This window comes from Alternaria atra, assembly GCF_907166805.1.
Source record: "Alternaria atra isolate CS162 genome assembly, contig: 29, whole genome shotgun sequence".
Taxonomy (NCBI): domain Eukaryota; kingdom Fungi; phylum Ascomycota; class Dothideomycetes; order Pleosporales; family Pleosporaceae; genus Alternaria; species Alternaria atra.
In genome coordinates, this window is record NW_025091327.1 from 1631094 (window position 1) to 1649162 (window position 18069).

The following is an 18069-nucleotide window of genomic DNA, read 5'->3' on the forward strand; positions in this document are numbered from 1 at the left end:
CCCAAGGTTCAACTTCTTGTGTGTCGCATATATCACGAGCTTGAATCGTTGGTTTGTTTCTCTGTCTTCCCATTAGGCTTCTGGGGGAGAGGACACGCCATCGCGCCTGCTTATGTCGCTAGCGCGGACCAATTCCCAGCCTTCCGGGTACCAACTAAGATCATGGCCTAATCATCATTCCCATCCTGTTTCGCATGTGAACCGTGCTACCACAACTCACTTGTCGTTTAGACTGTTCACTGACCCTTGCATCGTTATTGGGGCCGTTCCTTGCACGTTTGCACGTCACGTTTGCTGTGGCACGCCATTCATATGAGCAGCAGACATACCCCACCAGGCAACCGTAGGAACCAACACCGGACCCAGCCGTCAGAATCGGATGTTTCTCGATCATGCCTAGCCTGTCTATCCCTCCATAATATCGTCGAGCCGTGACTGTGAAACTACGAACCCTATCACACTACCCTTCCTGTCACTCGAACACACCCTTGGACTAAGAATGGCTGAATTAGGGGTCCATCGGCACATCGAAGGAGGAAATGCAGATTTTCTTGCTGGCTGTGTCTTGTCAGGTTTCAACCTAAACCCCAGCATTCGGATCACCAACAAACTTTCGATCAAGGCCGATGCCAATACGATACTGATATCATGGCGTCCGAGCAGGGAGGTCGGACCTTTGCTAATGAAAGGAGTACTTCAATCGGTTGCTGGACCATTGAGGTTCTGTCATAGACCCTCTCCTACCGTACATGGACGCTGGCACACCAACACCATCGCCGGCTTTTACCAACCGGAACATGCGCTCGCAGCCTTGAAGCATCTCAGTAGCAGCCCAGAAGTGGATGCACACATGATGTACACTGTTTACTTCACCGCACTGAAAGAGCTCTCTGACGCTGTCTTGGTTGATGTGGAGGAAATCATGTCGCAAATCCCTGAAGCGACAGCAGTCTGGGAAGAACCTCGGAATGGTATGGTCACATTACGCTTATCCGGGACGAACCGCGAGAAGATCATCGACATGAAGAGAATACTAGAGGCAATATTCGCAGGAAGAGTAGCGACTGCGGGACTAGGCGGTCATGCAACGCAATACGAGATCTGGCACGAGTTCTTCGCGACCGCTCCAGGAGCCGTCTGGCTTCAGCATTTGGCGCGTGACAGGGGTGTGATCATAATGAGTGATAAGTTGCAACGGCGTCTGCGCATCTATGACCCTGAAAATGATGACGCGCATATGAAGATCGTTGAGCGCGACCTCGCCGAAAAAGTCATTATGCTAACCACTTGGGAAGAGACAACCACCATCCAGTTCGCCCCTAAAGACTTCAGGGACCTGCTTACTTCAGATATAGTTGCTCGTGCACAAAAGAAGCTGGGTGAGTCTAAAGTCGGCCTCGATGTCCTCAAGAAAACATTGGTTCTCCATTGCCCTCGTCAAACCGCCTGGCTCGTTATGTTCGAGCTAAACCTGCCACTGCCACCCTCCGACAATGCGTCAAAACATCATATATGCCCCCAGTGTGGCGATGTGACGAACGACATCAAGTTCTCCAAATGCGGTCATTATACTTGTCGGGAATGCTTCGACCATCAACTGGAAGTAGCTTCATCAGACTTAACAAGCAATCACTTTCCGCTAGTATGCTGGCATGAGAGTTGCGAACAACCGATAGCAATTCCGGACCTGCGCAAATACGCTACCGGCACGATGGTTGACGCATTGTTGAAGGCTTCGTTGACCTACCATGTCCGATCCTTTCCTGATGCATATCGCAACTGTCGAACGCCGGATTGCAAGTCAGTGTATCTGCGCAGCGGATCCTACGAGATTTTCACGTGTCCCACATGTCTAACCCAGACATGCACCCTTTGCCATGCTGAGCCTCACGTCGGTTGGACTTGCGTGGAATACGAATCGCATCTCCACAAGAACAAGCAGAATGAGCAACTACTAGACGACTACAAAGCCGTGGCTGGTACGAAAGAATGTCCAAAGTGTGCAACCCTCATCGAGAAGGTTGACGGATGCAATCACGTTGAGTGTAGTGGTTGCCACGGACACATGTGCTGGGTCTGCCTTAAGGTTTTCCCACTGAGTGAAGCAGCGTACCAACACATGAACGATGCACATGGGGGAAACGGACTAGTGGAAGGAGAAGACGACGAAGACAGCGAGTTCGACAGTGATGAGGAGGAAAGCGATGACGATGACGAAGAATGGGAAGATGAGAGCGAGTTCGATATCGACGACTTGATCCGAGCGCACTCTTTGATTTAATAACACTGTGTACCCAAGAAGTCTGACAGCCTTTAACGGTTCACTCGGAGTTCCGGGCGGGCGAAAGCGAGCGGCGCTATTGCGAACATGATATCTTATAACTTTTGGACAAAATCTGATTAAACTTCAGTAACGCGATGCAGTGAAAGCGTTAGATAACCAAGGCTTGATGAATTACCATAGCGGACTGGTTCCTGCATCAGCGAGCGGAAATGCAGCGTGCTTAGCTACCATAGCCAATAAGAGCCCTGGGTGTCTTGGCAACATGCTTACGAACTCTACGGTCCCGCGGGTGTTGGAGCATCCGACCGGCGTTCGGTCCTTCTTACATTACAAACCTCGCTACGCAATCGTGGGCAATGCAGAGGGAGTATCTTTGTAGAATTATGCACTGATGTGGCTGAATCTTATTGTTTCACTACACGCTTACCTGAATATTTGGTCCGTAGTTCACATGATTGTAGGTGCTCGGTGTCCATGCGGTGAAAATGGCAAGTATATGTAGACCAAGGCGGCCTCGTCTTTCAGTCCATTCAAAGCACTCATTCCTCAGATACCATTGAAGATCTTCACAGTGGATATCCAGCATTACTTCTGTCTATTTCTCCCAAGTTTCTACACGAACAACCCAGCAATGTCAGAACAACGCAACATCGTCATTATCGGCGCGTCAGGCGCTGGCCTTCAGGCAACCCATTACATCCTCAAGCATATTCTGCCTGCTCTCAAGGCCAGGAATGACGCCAAGTACCATGTCTACAACATCTCGCCATCTTCGCAGTGGTACTTCAGGGTCGCCTCACCACGAGTAGCAGCTTCAACCGACCGCATGCCGACTGAGAAGGTTCTGTTTGATCTGCATGAGGGCTTCAAACAGTACTCCAAGGATGACTTTACTTTCATCGAAGCCTCCGCTACTGGTCTAGAGCCATCAGCGCGACGTGTGCTATTCCGCAGCAACAAGGGACTAGAGGACGAGTCATTAAACTACCATGCCCTCGTTGTCGCGACAGGAAGCAAAACTTACTTCCAAGCTTTCTCGATGAGCGCCGATGCTCGAAGCACTCTGGACGCAATCAGCTCGACGAACGATAAGATCAAATCGGCGAAAAAGATTGTGATCGTCGGCGGTGGTCCAACAGGGGTTGAATTCGCAGGCGAAGTTGCGGAGCACCGCAATGGCAAGCCGGGATGGTTCAGCAAGGTGCAGCCAAATGTTGACGTTACCTTGATCACATCGGATAAACAACTTCTTCCAGGTCTTCGCCCTGCGATCGCCCAAATAGCAGAGCACAAGCTCAGCGCACTTGGCGTAAAGGTTGTTTACAACACACGGGTAACAGACTCAACGCAGACGACAGATGGCCGCACAGCACTTACCCTCAAGAATGGTGACAAGCTGGAAGCAGATCTCTACGTTCCCGCCTACGGTGTTCAACCCAACTCCTCTTGGCTCCCAGAGCAGCTCCTCAACGAGAAGGGTTACCTCGTTACTAACGACTCCACCCTCCGCGTTGACATCGCAGGCCCTCGTGTCTACGGCTTCGGTGATATTGCGTCCTACTCGCGCAACAACTTCTGGGACATCAACCAAGCTCTACCTACCCTAGTTACAAACCTCAAGCGCGACCTGCTCTCCTTCAACCCCATGCTTCCTGAAGAGAAACCCAGGGGCCAAGACAGAGTGTACACGCTTGATACGAGAAAGTCGATGATTGTGCCGATTGGAAGTGGAGGTGGTGTTGGTGCTGTTATGGGATGGAAGGTACCTTCTTTCTTCGTATGGATGCTAAAGGGCAGGGATTTCATGTTGGGCATGAGTGGACTGCCGACGCTAAATGGTGGAAATGTCAAGAAGGAGGTTAAGTGGACAAAGGAGGAGGCTGCTATCTAATGATGGGCCTTTGGACTTGGATTGGAAACTTTTCTTATACTGCATAGCCTGCGATGCTTCTCTTTTGTTGATTCTTTCGGTTGTAGAATTTTAGTAATATGAGTAATACCTGTGATCATGGCTTCTCATCGATGTTTCCACGTTGTCACATCGATTCGCTGCTACCGACTACCTAGGTACATGACTGCACTTGCTTTTCTCTCATAGTGGTAGCGGATTCTTGCCCTACAGCTGCATTTGGTAGATCTCATGCAGCAACTTCGATGGGGCGAACTTGTATTTTCGCAGATCTTTAGCAGTAGAGAAGCTCTTCGAGAAACATAGACATACTGACTCGCTCAAAATCATGTTGTCGTGTAGGAGAATTGGTGCGAGAATAGCGATCGCCACTGCTCTGCGGAGAAGGATGCAACGCGATTGGTTTCGAGTTCGCTCCACCACGGCGCGCTCCGCGTCGACATCACTCCTTTCCACCCTTGCACCCCACGTACACGGCCCAAATGCGGGGTGAGTAAGAGATCAAATGGATTTCGTACGTCTTTGCACCACGTTAGCTGCGATATCAGGACTGACTGCAGCAAGTGGGTGAGGTTACTCGGCGGCTCGTCCCAGAAGAAGAAGCAGGTCGCCCCGAACAACCCCCAACAGCGGCTGGCACGCTTCCGACAGCGATACAACCAGATACTGGTATGGCTAGGTCTCTACTAAAAATTGCTTGGCCTCTAACACGCTGCAGCAAACATGGCAGAAGTCGACCAACCTCGCCAACGACCGCGAAGCCCTGGGCAACATCCGGCGCGGGTTCCAGGCCCTCACAGCGATACTCAGCGATGAGTCCCGATCACCGGCACCGCATATGTGCCTCCAGTTCTCCGCTGCCCAACAGATATATACGGCAATCTCGAAAATCGCCGCGACGGCACACGATGAGGGCACAGTTAGGGACGCGGTGGCCTTCTACAATGCGCTCATCGATAGCGAAGAGGAGGACTTTCTCGAAAACGATGTCTTCGCTGTGTCTCTCATGAATTTTATCGACCGCACAATCGGCTCGGGAAGCATGGGCATAGGAGAAGACATTGAGGCCGATATCGTGGAGCTGCTGTTTGGTATCGCGGCCAAGATCAGGTTGCAGCCAGAGATCCTGCATGTCTGGTTTACTACTACGTCTGCAGATAACGAGGGACGACTTTTGAACCAAAAGACTGACTTCGCCGGGGTCACGCAGAAGGAAGACTTCCCGTTGTGCTATCAGCTCATCGATCATGTCCACCACGAAGGTCGTATCGGAGATTTTGCGCGCACCGGATTGCTGTATATATTCGAGTCTGCATCTAGATCAATGGATTTGGAGCAGTGGATTGTTAACAGTGATCTGCCGACGCTCATGGCGACTGGGCTGGGAGCACTGTACAGTCAGATGAGCAGGTATGGAACCCACCATATTCATGACCACGAGGCTAACATTGACCAGAAAACTTTCAATACTCCACCCGGCGCAGAACTTGCCTCCTGTTCTGTTACTCTCTGATTACACCGAGATGCAGCCCAACCAACAAGCAGAGAACTTCTTTACCCCTGATTTCCAGAGCCATCTTCTGACGTTCTTGTCGTACCTTGCCTTCTGGCAAGATGTGCTTGAGCACTGCAGGTCCCTGGATGTTAGAGTTACATTGATCGATCACTTTCAGGCTTTGTTCCTCCAGCAGCTTTTGTGCGTCGTGCTCATGTATCTTCAGTACGTACATAGCTGACTTCGTGCAGATATCCTTCGCTGCTTGAGTCGTCTGACGCTGATGGCGGCTCATCTGTGGCAGTACTCACGTATCTCCGTCATATTCTAGATGCGCTGGATCATCCAGAGCTTGTCCATATGATGCTTCAGTATCTATTCGCCCTCCAGGACTACGCATCCTCGAAGACAACACGGTCACCTGCAGCTGTCAAACGACGCCAGTCGCTCATGCTCCTTACCGCCTCCGACAAGGACGACGACAAGCTGAATCCTTCCTTGTTTAATCTAGTCGACCTCGTGTTAGGGAGTACCGCGTCACGCAACCCACAGACGGTCATTGCAGCATTGAAGTTGACTAATGTGATACTAAGCAAAAATCATGGATACGCCCTCGGATCTCTTGTCAAGGTGATGAACCTGCATCACAAAGAACACCATAGAACAGTCGGATCTCTGAACAAGGAGCTTGAGTTGTATCTGAACCTCGCCATCGACCTCGCTGGGTTGGAAGGTGTCGATGAAGCGTACGAAAGCTACCTGAAAGATACTTTGAGCTTACTAGAGACACATCCTTGCTCTTTAAAGACTATTGCCTTACCTTCGACGTCGTCAAAGACTCAAGGGTACTTCGACTCGACTGAAGCCTCAACTAGAGAGGTCGACCCACATCAGCTGCTTCCAGAAGATCCGCTCTTCCAGTCTCTTATGGAGCTACTGCTGAGATTCCTTACGAACGACGTCGAGACAAACTTGGCACTGACTGAGGCAATAATTACACTTGGCACTTGCGCTCAGCTACGTCTGGAAGGATGGTTATCTGTGGATCCTGCCGACTACCACTTCGAAAGTGACAGTCTTGAAACTGAGCCGTTCACGAATGAGAATTTGCGCGCCATGTTCATGGCTGAAAGGTTCCCGACATGGGAGTCTTCTGCTACTCCTCAGCTATTCGCATGTCTGAAACAACTCCAAGCGCAGGTTGATGCCCTGCGTAGTGACATCAAGGATTGGGATGAACACGTTACAAGTCGCAAGAACGCTTTTCGCTTTCACCAGGATGTCGTGGAAGAGTCGAAAATGTCAACACCCCAGTCAAAGCCCGCGAGAGGTCCTTCAGAAACACCAGTTGGATCCTGGACTCCACAGATACCACAACATGTACGTAACCAGCCAACGACACCTTCAAGAGCGCAGTCTCCCAGAGGCAGGAAGGAGACGCTCTCCGAAGCAAGGAATACACCAGGCCCATCACCCGCACCGTCAAGATATGGAGGTCAGACACTCGTTGGCTCACCTGCCCGAGCCTCATCCCCTATGTCAACAACATACGCGGTACAACAGCCCTCATTGATGTCAGATGTCGACGCTAGTATATCACAGATCAGGATGAATCAGTTCGGCAAGAGGCGTATTCGCTTTCGCCGGCCGGCTGGATCAAAGGAGGTCGAAGTCATGCTATCGAAGTTTCAGCCGCCACCCAAGGAGCCCTCTGATGACACGACGGGCGGTGCTGAGAACGCAGAAGAAGACGATGTTCGAGAAGCGAGCTTGCTGCATATCATCACGAATGTGGTCATTCTGCAGAACTTTGTACTGGAGTTGGTCGCGTTGATGCAGGTCAGGTCGAGTTTGTTCAATGAGGTCAGATTCATTTGAGTGTAGGTTTTGACGAGGGGAAGCGTTGATGTAGCAAGAATATACCCATTTTCATCTGTCTTCCAACGCATCCCGGATAACACAGGATAGAAGAGTGATTCAGAATTACCTACTAGGTAGGCATGTTCCGAGGCATCTTCGCGCACGTGCGTTGTCGGCCGCTTTCGGGGAGGACCTGCAGCGGAGAGTTTCCGACAGCCCCTCCAACGTCATTTTCCACACTTTCACATGTCGATCATTCCACCCCTCATCCGCCATCAGACAGCTCCTTACGCGAGCTTGTGAAAGCGCGAACCCGTTTTCACATGAGACCCGAACTTTGGCATAAATCCAGGATATCATGTGCTATCGTCCCAAGCAGGTCATGATGAACGGCCAAATGCTTGGGCAACTGGGCAACTATAGCTCGGTAACGTAATTCCACCAGCCGATCGTCGGCCGAACGACATCAGCGCATCGTAACTTCCGCTCGTCCACCAAAGGCGAAATCCGGGGTATGCCAAGGTACCCCGTTGTTTGCCAGCTGCCAGACAGACGCGTGCCAGTTCACACTAATGACACGCGGTCTGGGCTCACGCAAGGGCCGAGGCTGGCGGAGCAAATGGGTGTTTGTCCTCACACCCGCGGGTAGACAGGCTTTTGATCAGCGATGGTAGGAATATGATTGACGAATTTCCTTGCGCTCATAATTTCTTTGCTTTCCTGAACCTCCTTTCAAGTCTTCTTCTTGATACCCATCGCGCGGCTGCTGCTTTTCAATAGCTTGCTCTTCTTCTGTCGTCATATTCAAAAGCCGAGGTTTTGACTACGTGCTATAGCTCCCATTCCCAAAACTGGGGTTCAGCTCAGGGTCGCTCCTTCAGCGTCATAACTTCGTGTAACCCCACGTGCTCAAGCTTTGGACGGCCTTTGGTTTCAATTTCGCGCAACAACCACCGCCTTTCTGAACTCTTACACTACAACAATACACGACATGTCAGCAAAGTCAGTACAAGGGCCTGGCGGCAAGAAGCCCGCTTCGGCGGCCACAAACCTGATTGGTAAGCTTCAAGATGGGAATCTGAAGGGTATACGACCACGATGGCAGAATGCTGACTCGATCATGAAGCCGGTGGTGGCGCCGGAATGATGGAAGCGCTCGCGTGTCATCCTCTAGGTACGTTCCAATCCACTATGCCGACATGGCATGCGTGCTGGGACTAATTGAAAATAGACACAATCAAAGTCCGAATGCAACTGTCAAGACGAGCTCGCGCGCCAGGAGTACGTTCCAATCTACAATTTCGCAGCCATTAGTATGCGCCATCCAGAACATCACTGATTCAAATATACTACAGGCGAAGAAGCGCGGTTTCATTACGACCGGAGCCGAGATCGTAAAGAGGGAAACCGCATTGGGTCTATATAAGGGATTAGGCGCTGTGCTCACAGGCATTGTCCCAAAGATGGCTATAAGGTTCACGAGTTACGAGTGGTATAAGCAGTTATTGGCCGACAAAGAAGGCAATGTCGCGTCAAAGTCAACATTTATGGGTACGTGTACAACCTTGGAAAGTGCGAAGCCCATGTGGGCGCATCTTTCCAGGGGAGGGTCAGCTCAAGCATGATTAAATACTAACACGAGACAGCTGGTCTCGCTGCTGGTATTACGGAAGCCGTCTTTGTCGTCACACCCATGGAGGTCGTCAAGATCCGTTTACAAGCGCAACACCACTCGATGGCCGACCCGCTTGACGTACCCAAGTACCGAAACGCCGCCCACGCCATGTATACCGTCATAAAGGAAGAAGGCGCAGGCGCATTATGGCGTGGTGTCTCGCTTACAGCGTTGCGCCAGGGAACAAATCAAGCCGCAAACTTCACGGCGTACTCGGAACTGAGAGCACGATTACAGAAGTACCATGGCACTACCGACCTACCTGGTTATGAGACAAGTTTAATCGGCCTGATAAGTGGCGCCGTTGGTCCGTTTACGAATGCGCCAATTGACACTATCAAGACGAGGTTACAGAAGACGCCTGCGGAGGCGGGTCAAAGTGCTGTCCAGCGGATAGTGAACATCGGGAAGTAAGTCCATGAATGTCTCCGATCTTATGAGGATTAACTGACGATTTACAGCGACATGTGGAAGCAGGAAGGTATCCGCAGTTTCTACAAAGGTATTACACCGCGTGTCATGCGAGTCGCCCCCGGTCAGGCCGTCACGTTTACCGTATACGAATATCTGAAAGGTGTGTTGGAGAAAGGTCGAGAGATGCTTCCTGGTGGGGCATATGAGGAGTGAGTGCTGGTTGCATCTTCTGATCCATTGGAAAGCGCCTTTCGATATCCACAGTGGACTTTTTGAATAGCATAATGGAGTCTATAATTACACATGACATGCAACACCCTGCACGACTTAGAGACGCAAGCTCAGGGATCAGGCATGATGGCTGAAGTAGGACCGCCAAGGTGCATCAGCCTTCCAGCCCACTTGCCCCACTATAGTACAGCATCACCGCTGGTTCGACGTCAATGTAAACATTCAAATCTGTCCATTCAACAACATTGCAACCTGCTTTTTTGACTGCTTCTGCAACCACAAAGGGTACCCCAGTAAAGTCTTGCAAAGATGCAGTCCGGTATCTCCGGTAAAGACTACCCCACGCTTCCAAATCTCACTCACCCCACTAACAACCACCCATAGCTTCCCAAGAGCTCAAGTCTGCCCTCGGCAGCCTCATAACCTCAACCACGCAACGCGGTATCCTAGCCACAATCCAAAACGAAACTATTGTCCCCAGCGGTACAATATCCTCGTCGTCATCCACCTTCACCACCGACCTCTCAAACCTTCAGTCCCATATCCAACCCAATGCCGCCCTCTACATCCTCCTCCGCCGCGCAGACTCCCTCGCCTCACCCGACAAGTCCCTCGTAGCAGTAACCTACGTTCCCAACTCGGCGCCCGTACGCCAAAAAATGCTCTTTGCGTCCACACGCCTCACACTCGTGCGTGAGTTGGGCGGAGAACACTTCGCCGAAAGCGTCTTCACAACCGAAGCTTCGGAGCTCACGTCAGAAGGCTGGGAGAAGCACCTAGCGCATACTGAGTCTGAGAATCCGCTGACGGCAGAAGAACAATCGCTGCAGGATATCAAGGCTGCTGAGGCGCTGGAGAGCAGAGGGACGCGCGGCCAAGGTCTTGCCCAAGGAGGAAGAATTGCTATTCGTGCTGATGACGAGATTGGCGGTGCGTTGAAGAAGTTGGGTCAGGGTGGAACGGATAACCTTGTGCAGTTGCGCATGAATGGCTCAAATGAGACCCTTGAATTGGTTTCTTCTTCGTCAGCAACGCCTTCCACCATCTCCCAGGCCATCGATACAAAGGAGCCAAGGTATTCGTTCTACCGCCATGACGACGCTAGCGCGAGTATCGTGTTCATATCGACGTGTCCTAGTGGAGCGAAGATCAGAGAGAGAATGTTGTATGCGGCGAGCAGAGGCAATGTGGTTAGCCTGGCGCAGAATGAGGGTGGGCTAAAGGTTGAGAAGAAGATTGAGGCAACGGATCCTGAGGAGATTACTGAACAAGTTATCTTGGACGAGTTCAAGGTGGAGAAGAAGGAGGAGAGCAAGGGATTTGCTAAGCCGAAGAGGCCAGGACGGAGGTAGATAGCATAGCAGGGATGAAAACTAGGAAAATTGAGGGGCGAGAAAAGCGCCTGTCACTCGAGGCATAGATGTCGAACGACAATAATTATCTTTTGTATCATGCTACCCAAGCTCCACTGACAATGTGCCATTGTCTAGTCATCCCCATTCCTCAAGAAACCCCGGTTACCATGCGGCCTCCTCTCCATCCTCTTGCCAAACCTAACACCGGGCTTCCCACGGGTCTTCTCTACTTCGCGACTCTTCAACCAGTGTTCGCGCACGTTCTTTGTATTCCTGCTCACCTTTGGTGGCAGCACCCTGTTCTGCTGCGCCAACACTGCTACGCTAAGTTTGCCCTTCTTCACATCCTTTGCCGGCTTGTCGACGCGCTCCAGGAACTTGATGTGATGGTTGAGCTTCTCTTTTCTGAGCTCCTCCTCTGTCTTTCCACGGCGTTGGGGTGGCGGTGTAGGAGGGCGTTGGTCGTCGATGGTTTCGAGGAGGGAAGCGGGTAGGAGACCGTTGGATACGTCAATGTCCATGCGCGACGCAATTTCTGGCTCTTCTTCGTCGTCCGAGCCGGCGGCAGCCTTTGCCTCCTTGGCAGCTTTCTTTGCCAGTTTCTTTGCCTTCTTCTCCTCACGCTCGCGCTTTGCAGCTTGCTGGGCGGCGGCGAGTTCCTCGCGCGCCTGTCGCTTAGCCTGTTCCTTTGCCTGTTGAGCTTTTTGTGCGCGGTCGGCTTCGGCTTGTGCCGCTTGTGCTTTCGAACTTGCAGCAGCGGTCGTGACTACTTCGGGCGCTTCGTCGTCTGAATCGCTTGCTTCGTCCGCATCTAGTTCGCTTTTTTCGGTTGCTGGTTCTTCATATCGGTTGCTGCCCTGCTTGTTCGCAACAGGTGAATCTTGCGCTTCCGCAGGCTCCTCGCTACCAAAGCGCTTGTGCGTCTTCTCGGGTTGTGCCGAAGGAGGTACGAAATCTTGCGAGGGTATCGGAGCTGCGTCGCTTTCGTATGATGATGTCGGGATCTCGTCGGGAAACTTGGACGGCGTCTCTACGACCTTCTTCGGGCGCCCTCTACCCTTCTTCGCTGATGTCGACGCTGGTGTCTGGCTGTTTGCCGTTTTAGCCTTGGGTGTTGGTGAGCCTTCAGGCTGCTTGAATGTTGTTGCCGGGGTCGCATATACAGAGCCGGAGCCAGGCTGCTGCGCGGGTGTGTAAAAGGACGGATTTTGTGAAGTTGCTGGAGCCTCGTCTTTGCCCTCACCGAAGCTGTCTGTAGCAGTAGAGTCGTCTGGTGACTTCCTGCTGACTACAACATGAGGACTCGATTGGCGTCGGAGTGGTAGAAGGTCGTCCTTGTTCGGTGTCTGGGGATCTTCAGTCGCAGGCGCCGCGATAGCGATGGTGTCAGAGGTGTTGTCTGCAGACTCTTGCGAAGGTTCTTGAGAAGGCGCATCTGACTCGGCCGCCTGTTTGGCAGTCCTCTTCTTGGACGATGACGTGGGCGCAGACTTCCTCTGCCTCTTTGCTTGTGTTGGTGTCTCTAGCGACTCGAGTTCTCGCTTTCCTGCTGCTTTCCTCGTCGAGCTGCGCGGCGTTGGTGTCGGCGCGCCTGGCGTTTCTGTTCCACCTCGTGTAGTGACCATTGCGACTCCGTTGGTGTGGGTTTGAATGGGTTGTGTACGAACCGCAATTGTGCTCGTCGTTGCTGAGTTGTGGATCGCTCGCGACATGGAAAAAGTTCTGGCGTGCCAAGATTTCGCGGCCGTTGCGGACCTCCGAGGCTAACGACGGCCATGGTGGATTCACCCTCCCATCGTCCACATTCTATCGAGCGAATATACAGTCACCATGTCGTCTTCCCGAATCGCGTTACGCTCAGCAAGAGCACTTGCGAGTCTGGAGCCTTGCTTGATGTGTCAATCACGTCAACTCGCTTCAACCATCTCTCGCAATGCTACGAGATATCCAGTAGCTTCGTATAGGCTTGCAACAAGTATGCGAGTCCAGAGCTATGCTACCAAGCAAAGAATCGACGGTCCGAGAGCGCGCGCTGATGCCGATGCACGCGGTCGACTTGGCTTTTACACCTTGACCAAGCAGCAAGGCATACATAATATAGAGCCTCATACTGCTATGAGCATCTATGATGATTTCGTTGCGCATAAGAAGACTATGTCCCATGGCAAGAACGTTTTGCGTATAGTAAATAGTGGGTTTCATGCCCATACTTGCATCCATAGACGGTACTAACATAAACAGAGTACAACGTCTCACTAAACGATGTAGCATCTCTTGCGATCGTCACTTTCAAGGTACCCGAGATTAGCGATGCAGCGATAAGAGCTCAGTTGCCTCCAAGTCAACACAAGAATACCGCCGGAATGATACTCCAAGGATGTGCACAAGTTGAGGACCCTCTAGCGATAGTACACATCTTGACTGCCGTCTACCTTGGCAGTTCGGGCAATAGTTCTGCTCACGCGATTGCAAAACTGTTTCCACAGCAGGAAATAACTCAGTATCGCCAGTCCCTTGATGCGATTAATCTGCAGTCCCTGGAAAAAAATCCTGGCTTGGTTCTGGACGTTTTAACTCTACGAGGACTCTTCCTAGAGCAAGCAGGACAAAAGCAGGAGGCTAAAAAGCTGTATCAAGAAGCCATTACGCCTGCGGCTCTCAAATTTCAACCTGGACAATCAACACATGCAATGAAACTGCCTCTCATAGCACCGTGGAATGCGCTTGGCAACCTACTCAAGACGGACAAAGATCCTAAAGCACAAGCAGAAGCCAAATTCTATTTCCAAAAGGGCGCTCTCGAAGGTGATGATCCGCTTTCATACTACGAACTTGCAGCCTTTGAGCCGAGAACAAGCGAGAAGTGGCTGCGATACATCAGCAAAGCAGCAGCCTCCGGTCATAAGCAAGCCATACTGAACCTCACTAGCTTCTATCAAGAAGTGGCAGCAGCAGACTCTCCTATTCTCAAAAGTAGTAGCATACAAAAAGCGCTCAACTGGGTGCTAAGCTGGAGACACGGCAGCACTGCGGCGTTGGCGCGAGAGTGGCAACAAGTCGCGTCCGTCATCGGCCACAAACCTTCAATGTTGCAGCTTGCGGATTACTACGACTCTATCGGTAACAACGAACGAGCCAGAGATTACTTGCGTCAAATAATCGAAGCTCCGAGCATGGCCAATCAGAGAGAAGAGTCGCCGCAACTCCTGCAACTTGCGAGGAAGCGACTTGCTGGAGTCCGGTAGCACCGTATCATGGCCCAATCATGCAATATCTGTGGAGTTGCATGTATGCGTGTAGAAATACATCTTGGTCATAGTCTTTACAAAATGACTATCTCCGGATCTACACCGAACTACCCCGCCTCGGCAGATGAGATACTGGCCTTCCTTATCTGGCACGCTGATAGTGGCCACGGCAATCGACGACCCTTTGGAGACTTAGATCAGCCTGATACGTTCTGCACCTGTAGAGTATCAGCCTTGACCTTTGCAACCATACTGCAGAAAATCCATCGTGAAGAAATCAACTCCAAGCCCTTGAGCTTAGCACATCGGTAGTTCTCACGACCATGTCGTCTACAATCCCACTCAAAACACACCGGAAAGCCTTGATAGGCTCCCCCTCAAACTTCTGGTCGCACTCTTCCAAAAATGGATTCGACCTCACCCATCCGTCTTCACACTCGTCACCAATCTCAGGGCCCACACACACAATTCAGACATCGACTGAACCCGTTACAATCGACCCATCCAAGTCCGCCCTTGTCATTATCGATATGCAAAACTTCTTTCTCTCCGAAGCTTTCGGTCGCGATCAGAAAGGTCCCGGTCACGTTGCTTGCGAAATGTTGATCAAACATGCAATACCAGCAGCACGGAAAGCCGGTATCAGAGTAGTTTGGGTGAACTGGGGGCTTACGGAGGAGGAAGTCAAAGAAATGCCGCCAGCAGTGAAACGCGCATTTGGTTTCTTTTCTATCCCCGCCGATACCAACTTCAAGGCCGACGATGCTTTCGCACATCACGAAGAAAGCGTGAGCGTGGATCGCTATGGCAAAGAAAATCAGTCCTTTTATCGTGGAATCGGAGCTGACTGCGGGACTCTCAAGTTTCCAGATGGAAAGGCTGTAGAGGGAGGTAAACTGCTCATGCGCGATTCCTGGAACGCCGCACTCTACCCTCCACTCGACACCATGTTTACCGAAGGCAGCAAGTTGGATAGTAAACCTGATGTCTGGATACACAAGAACAGGATGAGCGGAATGTGGGGTGCAACGACACCTCTCAAAGAGTTTCTAGATAAAGAGGGTATCAGGACGTTGTTCTTTACTGGTGTCAACACGGATCAGTGTGTAGGTGGAACGTTGACGGATGCGTTCAGCAATGGGTACGATTGTGTACTTTTGAGTGATGGCTGCGGGACTACGACACCGGAGTATGCGCAACAGTGTTGGGAATATAACGCTGCTAGGACCTTTGGCTTTTGTGCGAGTTGTGAACAGTTTGCTGACGGGGTGGGTGGTTCCTGAACATACACTGTTACTTTTTTTGTTGAGTTCTAAGATAAATCATTACGTATATCTTTACAGCAAATTCTCGTGTTTAGAAGTACAGTTTACAAAAACATGTTTCTTCGTAACAATGACTGTTCGGCTGTGTCAGGCGGCCCAGGGGCATCTTCCAAACGGTCCAACCCACACATAGCCAGGATTATTCTAGCCACCTCACCACCGTCTCCTAAGCCACCAATATAACCCATCTTGCCTAGAACCACTCTTGCAAAAGCCACGGAAGCGAGTAATTCCGGTTGTTGTCGAGCACGATATACAGCCTCCTCTTTAGATACGTTTCCGAGGAAGACTGCCCTTGTCTGTATTGTTGGTGCAAGGTTTGTAGTGCGCAACGCATTGGGGTCATGCACTACGAGGTCAGTGATCACGTAGTCAGACTTGATTAGCCTCCACTTGAGTTCGAAGTGATCCACGAAGAGAGCCTCTAGGCCTTTCCGGCTCTCTTTGCATAGTAAATGGAAAAAGTATCCTGTGAATATCGTGGTACAACCGCCCCTCGTTCGACCAATCAACTCATGGAGAAGAGTCTTACTTGTGTCCTCGCTCCTCATGATGAGATTGCTCTCGACCACGATAACATTAGGCCAGTCGGTTTTAATGTGTTGGATAGCGTCTTCTACCGTTCGTGACTCGTGGACCGCTGCTCGTTGTACCAATTGAGGGAGAGTGTCAGCTGACATCCCAAGCACTGTAGCACGATCGTCTGCAAGCGTGATGACAAGAACGTTAAGCATGACCTGGAGATTTTGTATGAACGGAGCTCTGATAGTGGATGTGGAAGATGGTTTTTGAACTGACAGATGCGAAAGCAAGGGAGGAAGATGAGATCTAAGTAATGAACCCTATGAAAGACAATCTGGATCTTATGAAGTGGGCATACAATCAACACATGATCTGGTATTGTGAGACAAGCAAGCAGGTAGACAGGTTGCCGAAATATCCTGACATGTACTATCCTTCCTATTGGCACCATCATTACTCGCGCAAAACAATCAGGAAGGTAAGGACGCTTCCACGGTCGTACAACGAGTAAGGACAGAACAGATTGGAACTCATGAGATGCATTGACAAGAAGTTATTGCCATCTAAGTGTATTTGCGCCTGTCTCCAGATGACGATGATCCCCGCCAAGGCCGCCGCGGACATCGGAAAAAGCCTCGGCTAAGCATCGCGAACGCAAGGACGAGCTCCGATGCTATCCCCCACCCTGGTTCTTCTACATCATTACTTGTGATACCCCCGAAACATTGCGCTGCCAGGTGCTGAGGAGGTAACATATACACTATGTCAGGTTTAAGGATATTAGTACCCGTCAAGCGGGTCATTGACTATGCGGTACGTTCATTACCCTAACTTTCAGACTTGACGCTCGTATGCTTGACTTGAAGGCTTGAGAGATTGGTCACGAGGATGAGAGTACACAAGATTATAATCATACGAGTCCCATGGCGAATGGTATACTGACACCATGATTAGGTCAAGCCCCGCGTAAACCGCGCCCAAACTGCCGTAGAAACCGCAAACGTAAAACACTCGATGAACCCCTTCGATGAACTCTCCATCGAAGAAGCAGTCCGCATGCGCGAAAAGAAGGCCCACCACGCAAATGCCCCCAACGTAGAAGAAATCGTCGCCTTCTCTGCGGGTGTCGCGAAATCCCAAGACATCCTCCGTACAGCCATGGCCATGGGCGCAGACCGAGGCATACACGTAGTTGTAGAAGAAAAGGACACCCTGGAACCATTGGGTGTCGCAAAGCTCCTACGAAAAGTAGTAGACGAGCAAAAGAGCAATCTAGTCATCCTAGGCAAACAAGCCATCGACGATGACGCTGGCCAAACAGGACAAATGCTCGCAGGCCTCCTAAACTGGCCTCAAGCAACCCAAGCCTCTAAAGTCACAATCAAGGACCAAACCGTCGAAGTCGTACAGGAGGTCGACGGCGGCGTGCAAACCATCAAGGCCAAGCTCCCTATGGTCATCACTACGGATCTGCGCCTCAACGAACCCCGATATGCCAGCTTACCCAACATTATGAAGGCAAAGAAGAAGAAGCTAGATAAGAAGAGTCTGAGCGATTATGGACTGGATACCGAGATTAGGTTGAAGACGGTCAAGGTTACGGAGCCGCCGCCACGGAAGGGTGGTGTCAAGGTTGAGGATGTGGATGGTATGATTAGCAAGTTGAAGGAATTGGGTGCTTTGTAAAAAGCTTGGTTATGCACCAAAAACATGGAAGAATTGAAGGGCAATCAAAGTAAAGAAATTCGTAC

General features: G+C 51.0%; 7 protein-coding genes across 7 annotated transcripts; 6 read left to right on the forward strand and 1 right to left on the reverse strand.

Annotated features, from left to right (window-relative positions):
- Nucleotides 1-499: 499 nt before the first annotated feature.
- On the forward strand, nt 500-2281 carry ALTATR162_LOCUS8857 (uncharacterized protein; the record flags this gene model as incomplete). The annotated part of the gene is made up of 1 exon (XM_043316490.1): nt 500-2281. The coding sequence occupies one exon, from the start codon at nt 500-502 to the stop codon at nt 2279-2281; it is 1782 nt and encodes a 593-aa protein (XP_043172425.1).
- Nucleotides 2282-2915: 634 nt separating this feature from the next.
- On the forward strand, nt 2916-4175 carry ALTATR162_LOCUS8858 (uncharacterized protein; the record flags this gene model as incomplete). The annotated part of the gene is made up of 1 exon (XM_043316491.1): nt 2916-4175. One exon carries the CDS (start codon nt 2916-2918, stop codon nt 4173-4175), a length of 1260 nt encoding a protein of 419 aa, XP_043172426.1.
- A 500-nt stretch (nt 4176-4675) lies between these two features.
- Nucleotides 4676-7566, forward strand: ALTATR162_LOCUS8859 (uncharacterized protein; the record flags this gene model as incomplete). The annotated part of the gene is made up of 5 exons (XM_043316492.1): nt 4676-4686; nt 4742-4862; nt 4912-5603; nt 5650-5889; nt 5940-7566. The coding sequence occupies 5 exons, from the start codon at nt 4676-4678 to the stop codon at nt 7564-7566; spliced, it is 2691 nt and encodes an 896-aa protein (XP_043172427.1).
- Nucleotides 7567-8539: 973 nt separating this feature from the next.
- ALTATR162_LOCUS8860 (uncharacterized protein) lies at nt 8540-11220 on the forward strand (the record flags this gene model as incomplete). The annotated part of the gene is made up of 7 exons (XM_043316493.1): nt 8540-8606; nt 8675-8722; nt 8780-8829; nt 8877-9099; nt 9195-9633; nt 9685-9797; nt 10253-11220. 7 exons carry the CDS (start codon nt 8540-8542, stop codon nt 11218-11220), a joined length of 1908 nt encoding a protein of 635 aa, XP_043172428.1.
- Nucleotides 11221-11354: 134 nt separating this feature from the next.
- On the reverse strand, nt 11355-12848 carry ALTATR162_LOCUS8861 (uncharacterized protein; the record flags this gene model as incomplete). Its single annotated transcript, XM_043316494.1, has 1 exon — nt 11355-12848. One exon carries the CDS (start codon nt 12846-12848, stop codon nt 11355-11357), a length of 1494 nt encoding a protein of 497 aa, XP_043172429.1.
- Nucleotides 12849-13200: 352 nt separating this feature from the next.
- Nucleotides 13201-14468, forward strand: ALTATR162_LOCUS8862 (uncharacterized protein; the record flags this gene model as incomplete). The annotated part of the gene is made up of 2 exons (XM_043316495.1): nt 13201-13414; nt 13465-14468. 2 exons carry the CDS (start codon nt 13201-13203, stop codon nt 14466-14468), a joined length of 1218 nt encoding a protein of 405 aa, XP_043172430.1.
- A 326-nt stretch (nt 14469-14794) lies between these two features.
- Nucleotides 14795-18004, forward strand: ALTATR162_LOCUS8863 (uncharacterized protein; the record flags this gene model as incomplete). The annotated part of the gene is made up of 2 exons (XM_043316496.1): nt 14795-15577; nt 17273-18004. 2 exons carry the CDS (start codon nt 14795-14797, stop codon nt 18002-18004), a joined length of 1515 nt encoding a protein of 504 aa, XP_043172431.1.
- Between the last annotated feature and the right edge of the window lie 65 nt (nt 18005-18069).